This window comes from Podarcis pityusensis, assembly GCF_964106645.2.
Source record: "Podarcis pityusensis genome assembly, chromosome: 15".
In the NCBI taxonomy this organism is placed as follows: domain Eukaryota; kingdom Metazoa; phylum Chordata; class Lepidosauria; order Squamata; family Lacertidae; genus Podarcis; species Podarcis pityusensis.
Genome location: NC_138040.1, coordinates 36,972,564 through 36,998,619, shown reverse-complemented (window position 1 = coordinate 36,998,619; position 26,056 = coordinate 36,972,564). Strand labels below are relative to the sequence as shown.

The window sequence follows — 26,056 nt, the reverse complement described above, 5'->3', positions numbered from 1 at the left end:
CTTCTACCCTTTCCTGTGCCTCAGTTTCAGTCCTATAAACATCAACTTCTGATCTTTATTGCTTATCCAAAGGCCACTGCCAATCATCATCTGAGCACCAGTAATTGGGTGAGGAGTAATTAGACACGTCCGGCCCCCTTGAGTAGGGATGTCAGAAATCCAGTGAAAGCAGAAGCAGGAACAAAAATTCCTGTTGTCTGCTTATTCGTCCCATGTCCAGAATGGAAATCCATCCATCAAATACAATTGGTATTCACTGTTATTGTTGCTTTACGTCTGCAGAAATGATAGATAATTAATTATGTCCCCGCCTCCCATTTGCATTGTGTTTCCTTTGCATTGAAATGATTGAGGTGGAATAACAACATTGTTTATGTAATTAATTACATAATTTGCCACAGCAGACGGTGAGGCGAATAATGTAGTTTTGGGCAAAAGATGAACTGCAGTGGAATGGAAACAGTGATGCATGAAATATTTAGGGCTTGATGATAAACAGTGCCTTCTTACATTCCAGTTACCTGGTGTTCTGGAAGATGGACAGTTCTGTTCTGGAGGGGAGGGAGGGAAATAGGCATGCTATAGTCCTATGTAAACTTTCCAGGGTATGGGTAGGCAAACTAAGGCCCGGGGGCCAGATCCAGCCCAATCGCCTTCTAAATCTGGCCCGCGGATGGTCCGGGAATCAGTGTGTTTTTACATGAGTAGAATGTGTCCTTTTATTTAAAATGCATCTCTGGGTTATTTGTGGGACCTGCCTGTTGTTTTTACATGAGTAGAATGTGTGCTTTTATTGAAAATGCATCTCTGGGTTGTTTGTGGGGCATAGGAATTCCGTTCATCCCCCCCCCCCATATAGTCCGGCCCCCCACAAGGTCTGAGGGACAGTGGACCAGCCCCCTGCTGAAAAAGTTTGCTGGCCCCTGTTCCAGGGAGTAAGTGAGGCTTAAGTTGACATAAAGTCATTTGATTTAATTCACATGTGTTACATTAGTTTGATTAATTTTACATAGACCAAGTGTAATATTGAGTTCATTATCTTAAGGATCACCGAAGTCCTCCTTTGTCAAATTCATGCCTAGTTGATTCTCCTTCACCTGCGACATTTGGAGCATCAATGCAAAGATGTATATCCATGGACCTATTAAGCAAATGGATAGTGCTAATCCTGACTCCCTTACCTGCAATGTGGGGTGCTTAAATGATTTCATTTAGATAATGTTGTAAGCTGTTCTTTCCTAACTGGACATAATTGGAGCAAATTTATGATTAGGCTCATGTATTTGTTGCCGTGCTCTATATATATGGAAGTGGAGCTAATCCACATCTAGCCCTGCATTTTCTTCATAGTTCATTTTGTGATTTGGTAGTGCTTGATAAGAGTATTTCAATTCTGAGCATGCCTGATTTCAAGGTGGAAGGGGGGATGATAAATTTAGAGTGTGTTATAGACCTTTATTCTGAAATTTAGTTCATGATCCAAGCATTAAAATCTTCAGACAGCCTAATCCTGGAGGGAAATGACTGTATTTTTCAGACCATTACGAACAATTTGCACAATAGCGACCCATGATAAAGCAAAAAGGAGTTCAATGCTAATGAATCTTTAGTCTCTCTCTTTCTAGGTTAAAACTGCAGTTCCTGTTTCCATTCAGATATGGAAATTCGGCAAAGCCTCTCACACCTCTTCTTCTCCCTCTGCTCTTTTTCATTTTTGTCTCCTGTGGAGACATCCTCCGAAGGGAACTCAAAACTACTGGAAATAATAAAATGAACAAAGCAGGGAAAAACAGTTGCTGCTCATGCTTGAAAGAAGCCTATTTGAAGTTCAGCTTCTCTAGACGCACTGGACAACTGTGCAGGCAGCAGCATGTGAGATTAGTGCCAATTCTTTTCTTGGGAGGCTGGGCAAATCAATGCAAATGCAATTCAAGAAGGGGCTGCAGTAATCCCAAACACACAAATATAAAGTGCACGATGTCCCACACTCTCCCTTACAAATCATCATCTGGCCCCATATCTCTCAGAGCTTTTGGCTTTATGTCCCTTCTGCTTAACGTTCTCCCTTTGCTCGGACCATCATTCTTTTTAAATGCTGCACACTTACGTAAACATTTTCCTTTCGACTAATCTCACAAAAAGAAAAAAAAGAAAAACGAGACTTGGCAAAACAATAGATCTCTCTCACCCACGAAATACAGAGTTCTTTGGGGAAAGAAAAAAAAAGCAGCATAAACATATGGTCATGGTTTTTGTATGCATGCATGCATTTATTTATTTAATAGATTTATATATCTCCTTTCAGTGTGGTGTAGTGGTTAAGAGCAGTGGACTCGTAATCTGTTGAACTGGGTTCGATTCCCCGCTCCTCCACATGCAGCTGCTGGGAGACCTTGGCTGGTCACACTTCTCTGAAGTCTCTCAGCCTCACTCATCTCACAGAGTGTTTGTTGTGGGTAACAAAGGGAGAAAGGAGAATGTTAGCCGCTTTGAGACTCCCTAGGGTAGTGATAAAGTGGGATATCAAATCCAAACTCCTCTTCATCATCATCATAAGATCTCGAGGCACTTCCCAAGATCAAATACAAGGTCAAAGCACAAATAAATAGTTAAAACAAAAACGAAACAATAACTTCCCCTCCCACAAACACATTTTAAAAAATGTAGAATATTACTGAGCCAAATTTAATGGAGACAGCCACCTTTTGGGGTGGAGGTCATTGTTCCTTCCCTTTGGTTATATTTATGCCTATGCTTGCCCTTAGGGGATGTGTTGCTTTTATTTGTAAGCATTGCTAGAGTTAGAATCATATAATTGTAGAGTTGGAAGGGACCCAGGGGTCATCTAGTCCAACCCCCTGCAATGCAGGAATCTCACCTAAAGCATCCATGGCAGATGGCCATTTTTGTTTTTTTTTCAGAATAAGCTTCTTCATTTAAAATTTTTAATATTTAAATTAAATTAATGAGAATACATTCTGGAGAAGGAACGGGAGGCTTCTATGTTTGGGGTGATTTATATGATATTGCTGCATTTGATTTTTGTAATTGTGCCCTTGCATTTCAATTTTATTGTGGCCTTTATTGGGGTCAGTTGAATTGGGGGTAGTCTTTCTGCCTAGGATGGGTGGTTATGGTGGTGGAGAGAGTTGCATTCCTTTTTTGTCCCTACTAAATGTAGAAATTGGGAGGTGTGCATGTTTCATCCTGTGAAAGGGTTCCATGTAAATAAGTAAGTAATAAGTAAAGGCACAATTCATCCTAAATTGAGCTTTTTTTAAAAAAAAAAATCACTTTACTTATTTTGTGTTGTTTTGTGGTTCCTGGCAGCAGTAAAAATAATTCTGAGAAAGACACCCCCCCAAAAAAAAATTTCATCACCATCCTCTATTTATTTTTGTGCCACGTTTTCACTTGTTTATTCCCAAAGTGGCTGATGATATATCAAATGAACAATAAATGTGACAATTCAAAACATTGCAGGAAGAATTCTAAACTGTTTTATGAGTAAGTACCAAAAAGAAAAAAGAAAAATCAATCCATATAGCATGGTATATAAAACAATACAGATAAGCCAATAGAATTACATAACTGAACTTAAACACTCTTAGAATTACAGCTCTTTGAGTCTCCCAGCAACTCTGACAGCTGTCCATGGAGGCGCAGGTTAATTCTGTGTCCAGGGCAGCTGTTTACCAGCTCCATCTGGTACGTAGGCTGAGACCCTATCTACCCGCGGACTGTCTTGCCAGAGTGGTGCATGCTCTAGTTATCTCTCGCTTGAACTACTGCAATGCGCTCTATGTGGGGCTACCTTTGAAGGTGACCCGGAAACTACAACTAATTCAGAATGCAGCAGTTAACTGGTGACTGGGAGCGGCCGCCAAGACCACATAACATCAGTTTTGAAAGACCTACATTGACTCCCAGTATGTTTCTGAGCACAATTCAAAGTGGTGGTGCTGGCCTTTAAAGCCCTAAACGGCCTCAGTCCTGTATACCTGAAGGAGCGTCTCCACCCTCATCATTCTTCCAGGACAGTGTGGTTCAGTGCCAAGGGCCTTCTGGCAGTTCCCTTGCTGTGAAAAGCCAAGTTACAGGGAACCAAGCAGAGGGCCTTCTTGGTAGTGACACCTGCTCTGTGGAATGCTCTTCCACCAGATGTCAAAGAAGAAGAAGAAGAGAAGAGTTTGGATTTGATATCCCACCTTTCACTCCCCTTCAGGATTCTCAAAGCGGCTAACATTCTCCTTTCCCTTCCTCCCCCACAACAAACACTCTGTGAGGTGAGTGGGGCTGAGAGACTTCAAAGAAGTGTGACTGGCCCAAGGCCACCCAGCAGCTGCACGTGGAGGAGCGGAGACGCAAACCCGGTTCCCCAGATTACAAGACTACCGCTCTTAACCACTACACCACACTGGCTCAAGGAGAAAAACAACTACCAGACTTTTAGAAGACATCTGAAGGCAGCCCTGTTTAGGGAAACTTTTAATGTTCAACAGACTATTGTATTTTAATAGTTTGCTGGAAGCTGCCCAGAGTGGCTGGGAAAACCCAGCCAGATGGGCGGGGTATAAATAAAATATGATGATTATGATTATGATTTTATTATTATATTATCATCATCAACAACAACACCCATTACAAACAGCTGTTTGCAGGATTTTTTTTTTTGGGGGGGGGGGAGTCGTGACTGTTAAAAATGCTATGATGCTGCTTTAAATGTTTAGTGTGGATGGGGCCAAAGGCAACAAATGTCAGGTTGAAGAGGTGCATCATCAGCATATGGCTGAAACTAAGGTGCCAAGTGCACCACTGTGGGGATGGAAGTCCACAATTTAGGGGCTGCCATAAAGAATGCCCTCTCCAAGGCTGGCATTCCCTGAACTGAGGGTGGTGGAACTACCAAGAAGATTCTCTCGGCCAACACCCAAAAGGGATACTAAGGGAAGAAGGACTGGCCCTGTCTTCCTAAGTGCAATGATCTCTAAGTTGCTCTCTGCAGTGTGGTGTCAGGCTGCTGCCAGCAACTCCTGGCCGATTGCCCTAGAACGTACAAAGACAAGGAAATGTTTCTTACCATCCACTTTTTATTCAGTATTTACAGAGAGAGGCTATAGAACCCAGCCTCTTGGATAATAGCGCTGTCCCGCATGAATCTCCCATTTCCTCATTCGTCATTCTCATCACCTCTCTTACAGGTGCTGCTAAGTGCCTTCTGTCTGAGCTCTTTGCTCTCTTTCAAGGCTCTACCTTCAAGGCTCGCAGGGTTCTGAGAGAGGGGGGTCTGGAATGCTTTCTAAATACAGTGTCCATCAGCTGTTGCCCCCCGGTGCTTCCTCCTCCTCTCTCATTATTTCCCAACTTTCCCCCTCACCTTCCTCTGAGCTGTGACCTCCCTCAAACCCCTGTTGTAAACCTAAACTGTCTTCCTCTTCCTCCTCCCTGGAAGGGTCAAGCTGGGGAGGCAGTCTCCACCATTCCTCCTCTACCCAGTCCCTGACATGTGGAGACAAGATGGAAAATACCCCATAGGTACAACTTTGACCTTTCTTATGCGGTTCATGAGTTTCTGCCAGAGAGAGTATGATAATGAAAAAAGCCAGAGGTTGTGGTGGTGAAGATCTAAAGGAAAACAGACATTAGCTAAGAAGACCAGGGACTACAACTCCCACCAGCCTATGCCAAATGGTCAGTGATCAGGGATGATGGGATCTGTAATCCACCAACATCTGGAGAGCATCATGTTGACTATCCCTGTATTATTGCCTGGTGACTTTGGGCGAAACCCAAGGATCATGCAATTCACTCATGGCTTGTTAGCTGGTATGCCGTTGTGCATAAATATAATGTAACACTGCCTCATCATTGCAAATTCCTTGCTGTTTGTTTCCCCCCTCCACTCCCTCCCAACAGTGTCATCTTGCAGAGATGTGAGGAGTGCAGGGTAAGTCTGTTTTTGCTCCTTCTGTCCCTAGCTAACCAATGTGACGGATGGCATTGCAGAAAGAGCCTGCTGCTTGGCATGGAGTCTAATTGGCTGTGATGGTCGGTGGCCGCAGATTTGTTTATAAACTAGAAAATCTACAAATTGCCAACCATCTGCACAGAACAGTGTGCTAATGAATGCCTGTAGCCTGCAGATCCATAAGCTGATTACCTGCACGTTACAAGCCCTTCTTCTCCTGGTTTCCAGCTGAGGTTATCTGTCTGAGTTTGAGACATGGAAATAAATTGTTACTTCACTGCCTTTTGCTCATTCTTGTGGATCTGCAGAAAGACCTGCCACTGAACCTGGATCCTGAGCCCTCTCATATTTTGATGGAGACAGCTGATTCTGCCTTGAAATTTACCTGCTCTGCAATGCCAATTAGCTCTATGTGGTTTAGTTTAAGCAGCTTTGTGCCAGCTCCAGAGTGAAATAATATTTTGTCAGTGTTTCCGGGAATTCATATGTATATGAGATCCATAGCTTGTTGCTTCTGAAAGATGTATATGAAATATTAGGAAGCTTGAGGCTTCTTTCTGCTTCAAGTCTAGAGGGAGGCTGGCGTGTCCCTCACCACAACTCTGTTCTAAGAGGCTGGCCTAGTTTGCATGTAATACCAAGCCATAGTTTACTGCAGGGATAGTGAAGCAGTGGCCCACCAGATATTGATGGACTTTAACTTCCATAATCCATGACCATGGTCGTGATGGTGGGGATTGCTAGGAGCTGGAGTCAAATAACACCTGGGAAGACTACAGGTTCCTCATCCCATGTTTATCATTATGAAGACAAACCTAAATGAGCCTCAGGCTTGTGTCATGCATGGCAGTGAGAAAAAGGCGACCCAAAGCTTCTGCCTCCAGTTTAGGTTATGTTTGGCATGCCATTTCAACCATAAACTGCAGTTAATCTTTACTATGGACGCTTGAAACAAGCCGGCTTCATGAACCCTCATTTGAACTTGGCTCGCTTCCACTAACAGTAGTTAAGATCAATCACAGTTTGACTGCTTTGGGGTAAGATGGCAAGCTGTGGTTAATCAGAAAAGGATGCAAAAACTGTCAGACTCCTTTCAGTCAAGCTAGAGGAGGTGGGGTGAATATGAGAGCCTAAAGACTGGTTTAGCATTATGGCCATATCAGCACATTGTTTCAGTTTTATTAGGAAGGAAGGAACATAAGAAGGGTTTGCTTCTCTTGCTCTGAAGATATCCCACATTTGTTTGTGATCTCCATCATTCAGCAGGCCATTGGTTGTTTTGTGACTCAAGAAATCCCATGGTACCAATTTTTTTTTAATGTTTATCATACTCTTCCTTCAAGGATTTTGGGACTGCCAACACAGCTTATCCTCACAATAAATATGTGAAGTCGTTGAGAGAAAGTGAGCATAATTGCCAAATGAGGGTAGAATATTAATTGGTTAATATAATTCCTCTAGATTTTGACTAAATTTGTTTAATGTGGATATGCATCCTCTCATTTTTGTCCACCTTTGATTACTCAGTTCGTTTCTACTTCTGTATGTTTGTATATGTCTGATTTTCTTGTAGCAATCTATTGGTAACATTCATGCTTCACAATTTTAGATAACTTCTGAAATAAAAAGTAAGGTGTATTCACATACATGCAAAAAATGCAGTGGTTAGAACTCAAATATCACCAAATAACCATCTTGTCAGTTCCAGGATTTTGCAACAAGGCGTTCCCACTTTCCTTACCCTGTGCACCCCCTAAATATGTTCTAGTGGTTTCCCCAACCTGCTCTAACAGATTGGGGGAAATGTACAGGGGGTGATGGGGGAAAGTCCTATTGTGCAAGTAGAAATTCTGGACCTAATGGGACACATTAATTGGATATCACCCAGTGTGTGAAAAGGCCCTTAAGGACAGTTGTGGATTAATCTTTCATTTAAGAACAGTACTTCTATATGTTATCAAAGGTGCATTGAGCATAGCATCTTCTTTTCCATAATGTCTAACTAGATTTTTCCAGGAAGTCCACAAGTAGGTTGTGAAGGTAGCAGCTCTGACCTGCTGTTGCCTCCTCAGTGGATGTGAAATGCTGTAACTTGTTTGAACTGATATTCATTGGCATGGTGTCTCTGAACATGGAAGTTCCATACAGCCATCATTGCTGACTGGGCCAAGCCCACCATTAGGCAAAGTGTAATGATTTCCTCAGGCAGCAGATGCTAAGAGGCAGTGGAGATAGCCCTCCTCAGCCCTCAAATGCTGCAGGACAGAGCTATGTGTGCCATTTAGTCTGTCCTGTACCAGCATAACTACTTTGTTGCCCTCAAGTGTGCTAGCTTATTCCAGGTGGCTTCTGTATGTGGAATGGAAGGCTGCCATCTTTGCACTTTGCCTCAGGTAGCAAAATGTCTTGGCCCAATACTGATCACTGTTGTGCATGAATTTGTCTAACCCCCTTGCAAATTGTAGCAGTAAATTTTATACAATGAACATACGATATGAAAATATGCTTTCCTCTGTCTGCCCTGATTAAACTGCCAATCAGTTTCAGTAAGTGACTAATGTTATCCATCATCTTCAATTCTGGAGAGGTGGAATATAAATAAAGTAAATCCATCCCATTAATCCACCCTTCATGTTTTATCCCTCCAGGTGGAATGGCTGAAGAATGAAGAACCCGTTGATGCTGAGCAGGATGAGAACATTGACACCCGAGCAGATCACAACCTGATCATCCGCCAAGCGCGCCTCTCTGATTCTGGGAACTACACATGTATGGCAGCCAACATAGTTGCCAAGAGAAGAAGCCTGTCAGCCACTGTTGTGGTGTACGGTCAGTGGGTGTGAAATGCTATAACTTCTTAGCTTGCAAATGCTAACCTGTTGATTGGTACAGTTCACAAGTTAAACAGCCCTGTCATCTTCAGATGAAAGGCAGTATACAAATTTTATTAAGAAATAATAATAATAACACTATCATTAAGTATAAGCATTATTTCTAGGGCTTGGGCTTGGCATAACTAGTGGGTTCTATGCAGATAAGAAGACTTATCAGATTGTTTGACACTTTTACTTGTCTCTCCGTGTGTTTTCTCTTCACAGAAACACAAGTAAACAAAAGCATCAGACAATCCGATTGATCTACCTGCAGCATTTAGGAGAAACAAAACAAAACAAAAAGTAAATGAATTCAAGAATTCAAGAAATGCTTAGACGTCCCTTCTGAACTCAGTTTGTGAATGGGAAGGAATTCATTTTAGTTACATTTGTTTCATTATTCTATTGATCATGAAATGAATGTATGTTCCTCCTTCACAAGGCTGAAGCAGGGTTTAGAAGGTGCTTCCACTGTACATGTGAAAAGGGACTCCTTGGATCGAGATTGCTTGGTATTTTTGGATTCCACCCCCCTCCCCCAAAGACTTATCTGTGATTAATAATTATTAGAAAACCCCTCCTTAGCTATTCTAAAAATATAATTTGGACCAAGAAATTGTGATATGCATTTTAATTAGTGACTAGAATAAACAGTTAACAGCAAGATCAATTTAAAAGCCATTAAAGAAAAGCCTTTAAACCCCATTGTTTGATTGGCAGTCCCAGAAATTCACGAAAATCCTTGGGAGCACACCTCCTTGATAACTTAACACCTATTTCACTATAAAGCCATTACAAACTGGCAAGGTCCAATACATAGTGCTAACTGAATATGTGAAATAACTAATTACTGAACTGACTTGGTGACAATGTTCACTACAGTGCTTAGAAAGTGTCAATTAGAAAGGAACTAGTTCTATTTCAAGTTCATGCATTCCAAAAAGAAACTCATTCCTATTAAAGTTCATACTTTTACAAAACAAACTGTTTCGGTCTGAGTTCATCTGGTTGATTTCTTTTTAATTCATAAGAAGTTTATCCTCTGCAAAATATTTTTTTATAAATCAGCATTCAGAATGTTACAAGCGGTTGTGCTGAAATATTGGGTTCAAAAGCAAATCAGAGGCCACACAAGTAAGACATTTTTAAGACTGAATATCAACTAGTGAAGCGTTCCCCATAATTGTGTTTCCATAACAGAAAAGAATTACCCTGTTTAATGTGTGCCAGTCACACAGTTCTAAAATGCACTGCTCCTGTTGGAGGAGAACAAATCTCTTCACCAGGAAATATATGGGAAGTGCCTCACATTGCTTCCTTCTGATTGCTTAGCAGCAGTGATTAAATGACTAAACATCCTTAGCAATAGCAATGTCTCCATATCTTCCCAATAAGCTTTAGGAAATTGTCTCCACACTTTGCTTTCTAACTTTTTTTCTAGATGTCTGATTGAAGCACTTTTTAAAAAGAAAAGTATGGGAGCTATTTTCAGATGTAGGTCAGAGACTTTTCAACTAGCTCAGTAAACTTCTTTGGACTGAGCTACTTCATTCCAAGTGCTGAATCATTGTGTGTCTTTGGTTGTGGTTGGGTTTTTGTTTTTTTGAAGGATGGCATTCACTATGAAATAAAAGGGGGAAAGAAAAGAAAAGAAAAAGGAAGTGTGGGGGTCTTAAAACCCCCCACAAACAACTGCAACGCTGACCACAAACTGGCAACTAAGTTCAAAGAGAACAGATGGCGAGTCGTTCTTGGCCCAGGGACAGCCTCAGTTCTTAAGGGGGTGTTTTATGGCAAAAATAAAATGGATTTTGTGGCAAGTTAAAAACAAACAATTTTATTATGGCATAATCTTTTATAGAGTATATTCCACTTCATTAGATTTAAGCCATTTTATTCAGGTGTGTGTTCAGATAGATACATGGGGGTTTTTTGTGGGGGGGTAGTAAAAGTGGGTTCAGAGGGAAATGAAATGCAGAAAAGTACAGTGATAATTACATACTTAACAACGCTGATTCCCTAAACAGTTCTCAATGTCACAGGCAACTATTTTATGAATAACCACTGTTAAGTATGTAATTATCACTGGCTGTACATTTTCTGCATTACATTTCCCCTTGACCTCACTTCACAATCTGCCAAGTGTATATATACACCTAAAATTCAGGATAACACTTCATGCTACTGATGAAATGGACCATAATCCATGAAAATTAATACGATAGTAAATTAGTTCACCTTTAAGGGGCCAGAAGACTCTTTGTGTTGCATCCAGTGCAAGTTCTACTCAGAGTAGACACACCGAAGTTAATAAAGATGGCCAACTGTTTGCTCAATCTCCCTCCTCTGGATTTTCCTAGACAAAACTGATCTTAATTTATATGTTATTGCTGTTAGCCACCTTGGAGGGCCATTTGGTGGAAAGAGGAGAAAGAAATGTAACAAATAAGCAAATACTAAAAAAGAATTACCCAGGGCCCCATTTGCAATATTCATTTAAAGCAGAGGGAGGGTGGCAGAGATAGGAGCATAGGAAATTGCCTTATGCCAAGTCAGACTGGCAGTGACTCTCCACGGTTTCAGACGGGGGTCTCTCCCAGACCTACCTGAAGATGCTGGGGACTGAATTTCTTCATGCAAAGCAGATGGTTCAGCATCTGGATGTTGCCACATGGAAAAGATACTGTCTACCCAGGCAGACCATTGGTCCATGTAGCTCAGTCTTGTCTGCCCTGACTGGCAATTACTCTCTAAGGTTTCGGACAGGGGACTTTCATGTGGCACTCGACAGATTACCCTCAAGGTAATGTGGCCCTTGGTGGGAGGGGAAGTTCCTCCTGCCAAGGGTCAGTCAAAATAAAATTGTGCATCTATGGTTCCTTGTAACAGCTCTTTCTCTGTAGGAGAGCTTGTTAATCAAACTTAGTATGGACCCCTAATGTTGCTTTTCAAACAGCCATATCTGAACTGGAAGAGAAAGTTTCTGCCTCTTTTGTGCTTGGCTGCCTTTGTTCTCTTTAAAGTGCAGAATTATAAGTCAGATAGATGCCTAGACAACCTCCGTTCATTATTATTTTTTTGCCTTTTGAGGAATCTGATTGTGCCTTAAGTGGAATGTGTTTGGAGAGAATTAGGGTGGTAGCCTCTCCTTTCTCAAAAACCATCTCCCTGTCATCCTCAGCACCTCCTGGCATATAAGTCTGCCTCCTTCAAACATGACCACACATCGACACCAAGTTCTTTAGATAATTGCATCCCAGTGTTATTTAGGCAGCAGTGTCTACAACTGAGCTTTGGAATTTAACATGCAGGACTTTTTTCTTTTTTCCTTTTAAAAAGAGAGCTTGAGAATGGAAGGGCATGAAATGAAGGTTTGTTCTTTTCAAATGTTAATGTGATCTCCATCTCCTCCCTACTCCCCCACCTCCCTATATGTGTTCTGGTTGCAGTGAATGGAGGCTGGTCTTCATGGACAGAGTGGTCCAACTGCAACGTACGATGTGGCAGAGGATGGCAGAAGAGGTCACGGACCTGTACAAACCCAGCTCCTCTCAACGGAGGTGCCTTCTGCGAAGGAATGTCTGTGCAGAAAATTACCTGCACTTCACTGTGTCCTGGTGAGAGAGATGGTATTTATTACTATTTATTTAGAGTAATGAAGGCTAAAAGGCTCCTGGGGTGACGTTGTTGTTGTTTAGTTGTTTAGTCGTGTCCAACTCTTCGTGACCCCGTGGACCAGAGCACGCCAGGCACTCCTGTCTTCCACTGCCTCCCGCAGTTTGGTCAGACTCATGCTGGTAGCTTCAAGAACACTATCCAACCATCTCGTCCTCTGTCATCCCCTTCTCCTTGTGCCCTCCATCTTTCCCAACTTCAGGATCTTTTCCAGGGAGGTGGCCAAAGTATTGGAGCCTCAGCTTCACAATCTTTCCTTCCAGTGAGCCTGGAGTGACTTACGTACAGTCAAAGCAAGACAGTCCCTACCTGCAGGCTTACAATCTAAGCACACACACCACACAAGGCAAAAGGGACTGGGAGGCAAGAGGAAAATCAGAATCCAGACACTGGCACCAGTTTCTAAACAGTTGTTCTTCTAATGACCACCTGGCACTGTTCAGAGGCAGGAAGTGCCTCATGGAACTAAGCCTCTGGAAGAGCTGGAGACATGAGCCCTGGGTCTTAACTCTCCCGCTGAGGCAGCCTGATGGAATGGCTGCCCCAGGTAACAGTTGAGGAGAGAGGAGGCCTTGTGGAGCAGAGCCAATGGGGTGAGGTCTGACAAGCCTACATTTAAATGGTTCACAGGCCCAGTTAACTGTAGTAGAAAGATGATCTTGGAAAACTGCTACAAGGTGATACAAGGAAACTCAGTTAGGGGGGATTTGAGGAAGTCAGTTAACAATGGAATTTAAAATGAACTTTAGAAGGAATATGTGTTTTATTTTTGTTTTTTTGTTTCTTTCTTGTAGTATTGTAATGTGTTTTCTTTTGTATGTTTTATATGTTACATCTGTTAAAATCAATAAAATTTTTGGAAATAAATAATAATAAATGGTTCACAGGCCCATGGTTGAAGTTGGGAAGATGGGGCTGTTATCCTCCTGAGCTCTTTGCAATATGCAAAGTCACCTGAGGGCAGGGATGCAAAATAAATTCAGTTCATTTTACATTCTCATGCAGACGTACCTAAAGACACAGTTTCTGAAACAATGCATGAAATGAAATACGCTGTCCTTGGAAATTCACACTCTTTCCTTTTTTTCTTTTTGGTGATTTTTTTTAACAATCAAATAGTTTATATGAAAATTTGTTAGGGAAAAGTGTCATTTTGAGGCATATATCTGTGAAGAAAAACTCAGGCAAAATGCTTGCAAAATGTGTTTATTGGTGAAAACTGCATACAAAGGTGTGTATTATTAGTTCACACTAAAATGCTGATGAATTTTCATGAGGATTAAAAAAATAAATCACAAATGTTTTCCTTTTTTAAAAAACATGTTAGCCTACAATCCATTACATGATATACCAGGGAGCGTGGCCAATGGTCATCTCTGTGTTTTCCTCTATGTGTGAGGATCCCCCCCCCCCAAAAAAAAGAAAATTTACCAATATGCACTGTCCAATTTTTAAAATGCATGCATATTTTCTTTAGGTTTCATTATCCAAAACTCATTGAACACTGTGGGTGTCTGTTTCATATCTACGGGCTTTAAATTGGAATTTATTGAATCTAGCATTTCTTTTGAACTGGCTCTGTTAACGTGCATAATTGGGACACGGGCAACATGAAAAAGAGCTGGACAGGGAGTTGCAAAGACTGTAAGACAGGAAGTGAGCTGTTCTAAGCCAGTTGTTAGACATATTGATCCTGAATATCTTATGGGCATTAGCAAGAGAACTGCAAGGCTAGCTGTCATGTTTCAGGTACATGTCAGAATTATCTCAACCCCTAGACTGATTGGACCTTGGATTTTTGACCCGCTATTCGCTTCACTCTAAGGGACTGTTCGGACATAATGCCAACCATGGTTTGGTCAAGTTTGAAAAACCTCATGCATACATGAGTGGAGTGGAGTGGAGCTGAGTGGAGTCGCTAAGGCTTGTTTTGTAGCAAGTGGGTCACTGTTGACTAGGCAGGAGAAGAGGTTGGTGCGGTGCAAATGCAGAAGCAGGATTGGCTCCACAGGCATGTTTGCACTGCTCCAACCTCTCCTTCCTGGTTAGCAATGGCAGCCCACTTGCCAATAAGATAGCACAGTAGGTCTGCCCCATCCTGTGACCCACTTTGGGGCTTGAGTAGAGCAATAATGGACCCCAATGCATCAGCTCGTTCGACTTGGCCTTTCTGCTGAAATAAACATTTTGGTATGTTTTGCATTCCAAATTGCTTTTCCTTCTGCATCATGTGGACATGGGACATCATGTGATCGCAGATTTCTCTAGTGGTTAATGGTGAAAGCAAATGATGTAAAATTGGTCAACTATGAACCCTTTCCTGTGATTCCAAATAAGTCTGAAAACGAGTCTCCAACTGTCAGCATTTCTCCCAAGATCATTTTTGCTTCTGCTTCTTTCCTCCTTCTTCTTTTGCTTCAGGCAATCTTTCTCTCCCTCTCAAAAACATTGTAGCTGCAGCCCAAATGAATGGGGAAAAATAGCACAGAAATTTGGGGAAGAGATACAACCTAAAAGAAGCCATTTAGGCTTCTCTTTGATAGCAGATAAATTTTAGCACATGTAATCTTGTACAGCAGTTTTGAGCTTTAAATTCAACTTCACTAGTTTTTTTGCAAGGTTCCCCCCCTACAAAAAGATTTTATTCACCTTTTTTGCATGGTGTAATTGAGGTCTAGTATATAACACAAACAGATGGACCATTCAGCTTTATGTGTTCAGTTAATAGTTACATATAAACCTTCTGTGCACATACAAAGCTAGATGTCAGGGAGAAGAGTTCTAGCCTGCTGTTGTCCCTGACATTCTAGTTTTCTGTGGTTAGGGGATTATTCTACAGCAAAGCATTCAAACATAGGTTTTCCTCCTGTAAACTGAAATGTTGCAGCCTAGTTATAAACACCTGCTATGTTGCTGTAGTATAGCTTCCAAACTCCTTGATCAGGCATAGGAAAACTCCTTGACCGGCCCTCCAGATGTTTTGGGACTACAACTCCCATCATCCCTAGCTAACAGGACTAGTAGTCAGGGATGATGGGAATTGTAGTCTCAAAACATCTGAAGGGCCAAGTTTGCCTATGCCTGTCCTTGATCACAGACCATACTGGCTGGGATTCCACCACATCTGGAAAACAGCATGTTGGTTACCCCTAAACTAGAATATAGATTCCAAGTTGCCAACAAGATACTGGGGTGAACAATGGTTTGTTCAGAAATGTAAGCTTTTGAACTTTCATTCTCTGCATCTTACTTGGGGATGAGGAGTTGGGGAGCAGGAGCATATAAGCCTGAGGGACACTGCAGCTTATGCATGATCTAAAACAAGGTTTATGTATTCAGATTAGTTATACCTATTTAGACTTAGCTTTGCTAAGATATTGGGATACTGGATTATGTTCAATTAAATTTTACTCAAAGTCTGTTGATCCCAATGGTCCTCCTGAGGACACACACAGAATATATAACCATGAGTCATTGGACAGGAGTACCTATACATTACTGCTGGACTGCACTTCCCATGATCCCTGATCATTGGCTAGGGCTGATTGGCTTTGGAATCCATCAAGAATTAGAGGGCTAAAGTTCCTCACCATTGGATTAAGGGTTTGTCTTGATAACTGTGTGGGAGAAGTTGAATTCCAAGAAGTGTTTGAGGGCATTGCATGTGTGTTTTAGGAGGGAGCTCTAGATATAAGGAGCAGAAAGTTTGCAGGTGATCTATGGTTGGTTGAACATTGCAGAGATAAAATAAATCAGATTGCAGGCTAGATCAGAGCTGGTGACTCTGCATCCCTCCAGATGATGGTGGACCAACTCCCATCAGCCCCAGCAAGCATGGCCAATGCAGGGATTATGGGAGTTGGGGCAAACAACATCTGGAGAGCCACAGGTTTCTCAGATCTGGGTTTGATGGATCAGGGAATCAGAGACTTCAAAATGAGCTCAAATATCATCCAGTCCAACTCCTTGGTGATGCAAAATATTCACTACTACAACATCCCTGATAGGTAACCATCCAACCTCTGCTTTTAAAACACAACAAAACAAACAAAAAAATCAAGCATATAATGGAGTGTCCACCCCCTTCCGATGGAAGGGAAAACTGGGATAAATTTGAGAAATGATGGGGTAAGGATTTCATCTATCTTGCCTATATGGGAGTTCACCTATATTGCCAAAGTGCCCCAAACGAGTTCTGGATCAAACAATTTGTCATTTAAAGCAGCAGTGAATTCCTTCTTTTCTGTTTAGTGGATGGCGGCTGGGAGGTGTGGAGTGAATGGTCGGTCTGCAGTCCCGAGTGTGAGCACATGAGGATCCGGGAATGCAGTGCTCCACCTCCACGGAATGGTGGGAAATTCTGTGAAGGTCCAAGCCAAGAGTCAGAGAACTGCACTGAAGGACTTTGCATTCAAGGTAAATAGCTTTCATGGGAAGTCAATGTCTTTTTTCCTCCCTCTCTATCCCTTAAATTAAGACTAACAGCCAAGTCTATGATTCATGTTGCAGACTGGAGAGAGTTGTCTGCAGTGAAATCAGTCGACAAAGGAGCCTCTGTGTGTGTGTGTTCATAGCTTTGAAATTCATTCTGCCGATGTCTTTTGCTTGGAGCTCAAATCCTTTGAAGTCCATAGAAAGGGTTATATTGGCTGGAAGGGAAGTTTTGGATTCCTCCTGTGGTGAATAATTTATCAGTGATTACTTGGGATGGTCCAACATGTATCAGTTGCTCAGAAACAGATGGTGTCAAAGGAAGGTCGCACAGACTGAAAGATACTTCATTTTGTTCTTTGTATGTCCAGATTAGCAGTGAACCTACAGGCTCCTCTTTTGATTTTGGAATGGGGATGTTTGAAGAATTTGATCTTTGCCAATTCCTATGTGAGTCAACTTGATCCACATCTCTCAAACTAATTTGCAGATTAGAATTTTGAGTGGTGTCTCCCTCCCCTAACCTTAAATATGGATCAATGCAGAAATTGAATAAAAATAAATGTCCAAGTGGCATGGATCAGAAACAAAGAACAATTTCCTAAAACGGATTGAATATCAATACAAAGGGATATTAGTAATTGCCAGTGTCAAACTCTGCCATCACCATTTTGCAATTGGTGGGGCTCAGTCCTCTGAAGTGAACCCTAGAGATAGAAAGTTTGAGAACTGTAGACAATACTGAGCTAGATGGACCAATGGTCTTACTTGGTTATAAGGCAGATTTCTGTTTCTGTTTGGGGGTTAGCTGAAGGCACTGCTCAGGCATTCACATACCCCATGCAGTTCTAGATGTAGGGAAACATCAATTAATACTTATTGAAATAATTGGAAAAGAGATCTAGGACAGGAGATACCGACCGATAGCTGGAATTGGATCTGGTAAAATGTCCCTCAACAAACAATTAACTGAGTGGGGAGGCGGAACCAGAGGTGACGGCAACTGAACAGAAGCCCAAACACGTTTGCAATCCTGACATCCCCGCAAGGCGAGTGAGTCTTGTGGATGAGCCATGCTATACCGCATCTTTTAAAACTTGGCAGGCAGCATTCGGGAATCTTGTTGGGACGTCTTCGTTGCTTTTGTCCAGTTCTGAGCATCTTGAGCAGATATACCATGACTCTTGAGCCTTGTATCTGCAGCTGAGCCTGCACAGTTACTTGCCTGACTGAGGATTTCTTACTTGCTTGTAAGCAAGAGCCTCCATCCACCAGTCAATCACCTGCTGTTATCATTCTGCCACTTCACGACTTCAAAGGGCCTCACTGTAATCGCTGATCAGCTGATCAGACAGAGCAAGCTTCCTTGAAGTTTGTTTGCAGATGGCAGTTCGGATTCAGACCATGCCTGCAAACTGACATTTTCCCTCTGAAGACTGGCAAAGCTGACAGCAAGCCCCCTTAAGCTGCACTAGCAGGTTCCTGATGCGGAACTTGCTGGTGCAGCCAATCCCAGTGGGTCTGGCTGTCAGCGCTGATCAGCTCTTGTCAGTGAGCCCCACTTGCAAAGGAACCATCAGGAGCTCACTTTAAGTGCCTGATTGTTCCGTTGGAATCACACGCTTATCTGCCGCATGCCTGACATCACATGTGAAGTCAGGTGTGGGGTAAGTGGATGTGGTTTTGAGAAAACGGCTTTGCAGGCTAAGTTGGAACTCATACCAGGCCTAAATAGGCCTGCAGGGCAGAGGTTACTAAACCCTTTCAAGCAATGATCATTCTTGTAGAGTGAGACTCCTTGGTGTACAGACCTGTGAACACCTATTGAGTTCTGTTTCTATGAATCCATCATGCTGTTTTCTGCTTGATTGTCTTGCTGTGCAAGAAATGAACTCTTTGTTATGGGTACTCATTAGGTAAACCCCTGTATTTCAATGTGTGTTTTTGCACTATGCATGTTAGCTAAAATGCATCACAGAGTCATAGAGGTGGAAGAGACCTCAAATGTCATCTCATCCAGTCACCTGCTGATGCTGGAAATCCACTGCTACTACATCCCTTAAAGATAGCCACCCAGCCTGTTTAGCAAACAAGAGTCTATCACCTTTTATCTGTTCCACTGTTAAAGCAGTTCATTCCACCAGGAAGTTTCTTCCTAATGTTGACTCAAAATCCCCTTTCTTGGAAATTAAAACTCAGTGGTTTGTGTCCTTTCCTCTGGAGCAAAAGAAAACAAAAATTGATCCATCACTTAGGTGGCAGCCTTTCAGATATTTGAAGATGGCCATCATATTGTCTCTTCCCTGGGGCAAGCATGCCCAACTCCTTCAACCATTCCTCATAGGACTTGGTCTCCTTCCCAATCCTCCTCTGGACACATTCCATTTGGCCTAGTTTCCTTTTAAACTGCTGGGTAAAAGCTACTTGCTGCTTGTGGGATGAAAGTCCAAAAAAAACTGTAGCCATCCATAAACCAAATACTTGCTCACAGCTGGACAGAACAACCACAGCAAAGGCTGCCACCAAGAACCTCACTTTTCATTTAAGCGGGATAATGTTTGGATCCATACCTGTTAATATTTTACAGTTCTGGAAAAACCATGTTTTTGTGACAGAGTAACTCAGATTCTGATTCCTTGCATTTATCTTGCACAAATTGTTCTGCATTTGCTGGTCCTGATGAGGAACCCAGTATCAGGCAGGCTGCTGAAGCTTCTGGAAGTTCATTTTCATGTCTTTCCTCACAGCCCTAGTCCTAGACCAGATGGTGCCCTATCCAGGAAGGTGGAATGCTTTTCAGCCTGAGGGCTACATTTTCTCATGGGAAATCTTCAGGGGCATGAAATCCAATGGAAATGGAAAAAGAAGTGGAAATTACCAATGTTCATTTATTCATCCCATGTCCAGAACAGAAATCAATACCGACTGGCGTTCATTGTTTTCAGTCTGCAAATGATATGTAATCAATGGCATTTTGTCCGTCATTTGAACTGCATTTCCTTTGCATTGAAATTAAAGGTGTGGAAACTATTACATTGTTAATTAACTTTAACTTGTGTAAATTGCATGAAATAATGGGACAGTGAGACAAATTAGGTAGTATTTGGTGGCAGCTGAACTGCAGTAGAGTGTCCAAACTGAAAGAAACTAAAATGCAAAAAGAGGATTGTTGATGGCAGCACATCTCACATACTCAAAAACCATCATTCCCCCAGGCTAGTCTCTAAAGTGAGGCCTTTGTGCTTGAGTGCTTTAACTCAGCTCTGCAGCTGATTGAAACTATATTACATAAGGTGATCCTAGGCATTTCCCTTCCTATCTTCTCCCCTATTAGTGTACTGTTTGTTTGGTTACAGGCATCTGCTCCTCATGTAGCCAGTAGCTTTAGTGAAAAGCTTGCGTTTAAATCCCATCAGATAGAACAGGAGGTCCTTGAGACAGGGGCGGCTTCAAATGTTGCCTTTGGCTTAAGCTTGTAGAAAACAAAACCTTGACTTTTGTCCAGTTGTGCTGCTAGACACAAGCTCAGATAGCAGATTTCTTTCCAAAAGGATTAGTGTTGTATCAAGATCCAAGTTAAGGATGCACTGCTGGGAACATAGCAAAGCAAAAAATAATAATAAAATGAAATAAAAAATGAAAACTTTGTGCTTTGGAGATCTGTAGCTAGTCATCCCTCCAAGAGTCAAGGAAATATTTTTCCCCTTTTGCCAAGAGACACGAACGTAGAAAGTTGTTGTGTTTATTTCTGACAACGGTAAATGTGAAAAGGGTCTAGGGGTCCTAGTAGACCACAGACTTAACATGAGTCAACAGTGCAGTGAGGCAACTTTGCTCCTACTGGTGACTGCGTTTTGAAATAATTGCAGTTTGTTTTGGAAAGCATCAAAAGACCAATACTCTTTGGAGTTGGAACTTTGTCCATCAAATCCTGAAACTTTTGGCTGGCAAGACCACTGAGTTTATGTCCATGCACCTGAACAAAACTGCCACTCTTCCATTCTGAAACCATGGTAGTGGAATCTGAGCCATTAAGCCTGCATTCATACATACTTGTCATTGTATCCACTTGCTTCTGGGTTTTTTTTTTGAGAGATGTTATCAGCTCCAGCACTCCCCTTCCTGTGAAGGAGAGTGAGCCCTTGCAGGGGAACAGTGGAAAACAAGAATAAAGCTGAGATCAGCACAGGCCCCCCATGTCTGGCCAGTGTTACTATCCTTTATCTGAATTAGAAATATGCATTTTATCCAGAACCCCTATCTACCTCTCTTTGTTCAATCAGAATGAAATACTAAGTGAATATTTTTTATCAACTATGTGAATGATTTTTATTTTTTTTCTGGAAAATGGATCAGTCTGTTTTCAGTATATGTCAGTTTGCCATGTGCTTGTTCATTAGTCCATCGTGTCCCCTTTCTGTGTTAATCTGGGATTACTTTTTAAAAAGAAAAGCACAGAAATTCATAGGCAAATAACCATTTTATTCTAAAGTTAGCATTTTGACATACATTTTGGTATTATTGTTTCTTAGCCAAGATGACTCATTAGCCAAGAATGCTCATTTTGGAGAATTGTAGGATCAATATTGTGATCCATGCATTAGTCCACAGGTGTGGATCAGACCAGTTTGTACTGGAATTTACAGAAATAAAATTTCTCAAGTTCCCATTTCCCTTTACTCCTTTGTGTGTCACACTATATGTATACGTCAAATAATCTTCAGGCTCCCCATATTTATTTTTGCTTTCTCAGCTGGTAGGAATTGGTGCAATTATCCTGTCTTGGTTCCTTTTCTCCACCTCTCTATCTCCCCTTTCCTTCTTGTTTCAATATGTGCCTTTCCAGCTCTGATTTTCCCCATGGGGAATTGTGAAGGAAACGTAGTGCAAAGCTTCAGAAAAGTAATCTCTGAGGCTATTTTTTTGCAGGCACAACTTGCTAACGCTGTTCCTTTCGCGAGGCCAAAAACATATGTGAACCAGTTCTGTCATTCAGAAGCAGAGTTTCTTCCCCAACTTCCTTGTTCAAACTTTGTGTTGGCAGTGCACGGCTGACAGTTGTTCCAGTCTACTCAGAGACTGGACAGGCTTTTGCTACCTGGTCTAATTAAAAGAAGAGGGAGAATGAGAAAGGGGGGGGGGCAGATAAGGTGGGTTTACTGTTCATTTGGTCACTTTTGGTGGAAAGGTCACATGCTGAGGCTGTGGGGCACCTGGACAGGTACAGAGTGCCACTGAGGCTGTCCTGAGTCACCTGAGCAGAGTTATGGAGCTTTGAGAGTAAGGGACTTGTGAAGACTTCCCCACTTTTTGTTAAAATAAATAAATAGTGTAAATTATAGGGAGAAGGGGCAGGGATGATCTGCAGCTCAGTGGCAGAGTACCTGTTTTCAATCGCCAGCATCTCTGAGAAGGGCTGGGAGAAATCTAATCTAAAGAGTTTCCAAAGCAACTACTCTATTCTGAAGTTAAAAATGGAAAGCGCAATGCTGGTGGTCAACAAAAGAGGTTTAAAGACTCTCTCAAGGCAATTTTTTAAAAAATGTAATATAAACAGCAACAATTGGGTAACACTTGCCTGCGAGCGCTCCAGTTGGAGAACAGCCTTTACCAAAGGTGTCATGGGCTTTGAAGACACTCGAACTCAGAACAAAAGGGAGAAACTAAGAGGAAGGCACGCTTGGCAAATACACACCGTGATCAACTCCTGCCTGGAAACCAATGTTCCCACAGTGGAAGGACGTGTGGATCCAGAATTGGCCTCCACAGTCACCTACGGACTCATTGTTAAAACCGTGTTTATGGAAGACAATCTTACTCGGCTACGAGGGATCGCCAAAGAAGAAGAAGAAGCTAAAGAGCTGGAATTACTGAGCTAGATGCACCAATGCCCGAACTCAGTACAAGACAGCTTTCTGTGTTCCTAACTACTGTCCCTGCCCCAAGGAACCCCAAACAGGTTGTAATTTCTTTGTGTGGATTGCTGAGCCTCATCTCTCTCTCTCTGCATCTGTCTGCACTCAGCCCTCTGCCCCCAGCAGCACAGCACAGTCCAGTTCATGCTCGTTTGTTTATAACCTACCCCCTCCTGCAAGTGTTTTAAGGATTGATGGGCTGAACACAACACCAGCAAATAGAATGGAGTAGTCAATGTGTCCCGTCCCCCCCAGTTTTTGGACTACAGTTTCCTGCATCCTTGATCTTTGCTGCCTAGACACTGGTGGAGGAAGGAGGTGCTGTGGGGTCGGTGTGCCCCAGGTGCCATTTTTTTTTCCTGGCCCATGTAGGACCAGTCTGGATAGTTGGCCTTGGTGAAGACTTGACGTTTTCAGCCCCCAAAAAGTTTTTTATTTGAGTTCCTACTGAAATGAGGCTGCATTTTAATGTTGTATTTTAATCTTGTTTTTTAAGTTGTATTTCAATCAATTATTTTATACTTGGTGTTAGCCGCCCTGAGACCGGTCTTGGCTGGGGAGGGCGGGGTATAAATAAAATTAATTAATATTATTATTATAGCTCCGCCCCCAGGTGCACAGCATGTGCCAGAGCAGCTAGCTCTGCCTCTGCGTCTAGACCAATAGGAACAGTAGTCCAACAACATCAGGGGGACACCACCATATTGGCTCTCCCAGCCTAAGAAATGGGGAAAAAAAATATTATTATTTATTTTTTTTGAAATGGAAAAAATTTCAAAAAACCATTGCCCTGCAATTTGTATCAGTGAGTGGGTAGCGTCTTTATAGAACGTTTGAGAAACCTCATTGCAGGTATCTTATTAGAATGTCTTTTGCCCCTTTCCTGCTGTGCCCTTAATGATAGAAGTTTGTCCTCAATATGCACAGCAGCTTTCATTCTGACATTTCAATCTTGAAGGGAAGAATTCTTTTCTGGCTTCCTTGGAAGAAGGGGCTTGGGTCAAGCTGGTGTGCATACTTGAAATGCAAAGCTACATGTAGAACATGTGCCATCGCTCCCCCCCCCCCCCGCCTTCCAGTGCCTCAGTCTTCAAAGCAGATATTGTGTTACCTTTCATTTTGCATCTTTCCAGACACGTTTCCTGTAAATGGGGGGGGGGGGAGGGGTTGAGCAGGTGTTCAAACATCAAACAGACAATTACGGCATAAGCATGCATTAAAAGCACAGTGCAGTCTCCCACTGCTTAAGGGAGAGCTTGGATACCACATTTCACTGTGTTTTGTGTGTGTGTGTGTGTGTGTGTTTTTCCTGGGTCTCTTCAAAAATAAGTGAAGGGCTGAATTAGTGTTCAAACTTTTTTTAAAAAAAATAGAATTGTGTATTAGTAAGCAGTAGGGAAATCTGCAAGAAAAGGTGTAGATTCATCTTCCCTCCTAAAGGAGTCTCTCTTATGCATGCATCATGTGAAGGGGAGCCATGAATAAAGTGAGTTAGCACATCCGTGATTCTAGACCTGCCCCTAACACCCACCTGTTAGATGTGGTTGTAGGCATTGCATGCAGACTTTCCCCTACATTTTGGAACCCTTCAAGACAGGGGTTCCTGAACATACTTTCTTGGAAGCAAATATCAGAGTTACTCCTTAATATGGACGCGGGTGGCACTGTGGGTTAAACCACAGTGCCGCTTGGGCTTGCCAATCAGAAGGTCGGCGGTTTGAATCCTTGCGACGGGGTGAGCTCCCGTTGTTTGGTCCCTGCTCCTGCTAACCTAGCAGTTTGAAATCACACATTGCAAGTAGATAAATAGGTACCACTCCAGTGGGAAGGTAAACGGCATTTCCGTGCACTGGTCTGGTTTTGCCAGAAGCGGCTTAGTCATGCTGGCCACATGACCCTGAAAAACTGTCTGCGGAAGTGGACAAACGCCAGCTCCCTTGGACTGTAAAGCGTTCACAACTGGACTTAACTGTCAGGGGTCCCTTTACCTTTGCCTTAAAGGTAAAGGGACCCCTGACCATTAGGTCCAGTCGCAGACGACTCTGGGGTTGCAGTGCTCATCTCATTTTACTGGCTGAGGGAGCCAGCGTACAGCTTCCAGGTCATGTGACCAGCATGACTAAGCCACTTCTGGTGAACCAGAGCAGCGCACGGAAATGCTGTTTACCTTCCCACTGGAGCGGTATCTATTTATCTACTTGCACTTCCCGCTTTCAAACTGCTAGGACCGAGCAGGGACCGAGCAACAGGAGCTCACCCCGTTGCAGGGATTCGAACCGCCGACCTTCTGATCGGGAAGTCCTAGGATCAGTGGTTTAACCCACAGCGCCACCTGCGTCCCTTTACCTTTGCCTTATTCCTCAATGAATAGGCCTATGATTGTTCTGCACCTGGAATAAGATTGTCATTACATCCATAAGTACTTCTAAGTAGATATATCAACTACTGTAATAGTTGATTTCTTGCATTTTTTGCAGCCACTAACACAGTGGTGCCTCGGGTTCCAAACACTTCAGTTCACAGACTCTGCTAACCCGGAAGTTGTACCTCGGGTTAAGAACTTTACCTCAGGATGAAAACAGAAATCTAGCAGTGGCGGCACGGCGGCAGTGGGAAGCCCCATTAGCTAAAGTGGTACCTCAGGTTAAGAATGGATTCAGGTTAAGGACAGACCTCCGGAACGAATTAAATTTGTAATCAGAGGTACCACTGTACTTGTTTGCTTATACAGAACCATCTACTTGGTTTTTAAAAAGTGGTTTGATGAGTCCCTGCCACAAGGGGGTTACTATATATATATATATATATATATATAACCCCAACAGAGGAAGAGGAAGGAAAGGAAGGCAAGGGTAAATGAGAAATATATGCACACATACTAGAATTTGGTATGCAAAATACCAGAAACAATCTTGGTCCCCTCTGTTTCAGAATGGGTGAGAAAAGCACACAAATGTCCCCTGCAAGCCTTTTTCAGGTATTCACACTAAATTTGAATCAAATACAAGTGAGGATGTGGGGAGAAGTGTGCAAGTTTTGCTTTCTGATGCTGCTTGCATTGTCCTCCACAAACTGGCAGGTGGATGTCTGAAGTAGGAGAGTTCCTGTACTTATGGAGGATCCTAATACATTTTAGAACGGCCAGGATTCTGAAATGGGGGGGGGGTGATCCTCCCTTTGGAAGATTGCCCTCC

The 26,056-nt window shown here is 42.5% G+C and overlaps 1 protein-coding gene across 2 annotated transcripts in view; it reads left to right on the top strand.

The window, feature by feature from the left end:
- Positions 1-26,056, top strand: part of UNC5D (unc-5 netrin receptor D) — a 409,419-nt gene that overhangs the window by 283,548 nt on the left and 99,815 nt on the right. For both annotated transcript variants that reach the window (XM_080982356.1, XM_080982355.1), the window contains exons 5-7: positions 8,617-8,797; positions 12,291-12,458; positions 16,768-16,932. In XM_080982356.1, coding sequence (XP_080838482.1) covers positions 8,617-8,797; positions 12,291-12,458; positions 16,768-16,932 — 514 coding nt within the window. The remainder of the gene's footprint in view (positions 1-8,616; positions 8,798-12,290; positions 12,459-16,767; positions 16,933-26,056) is intronic.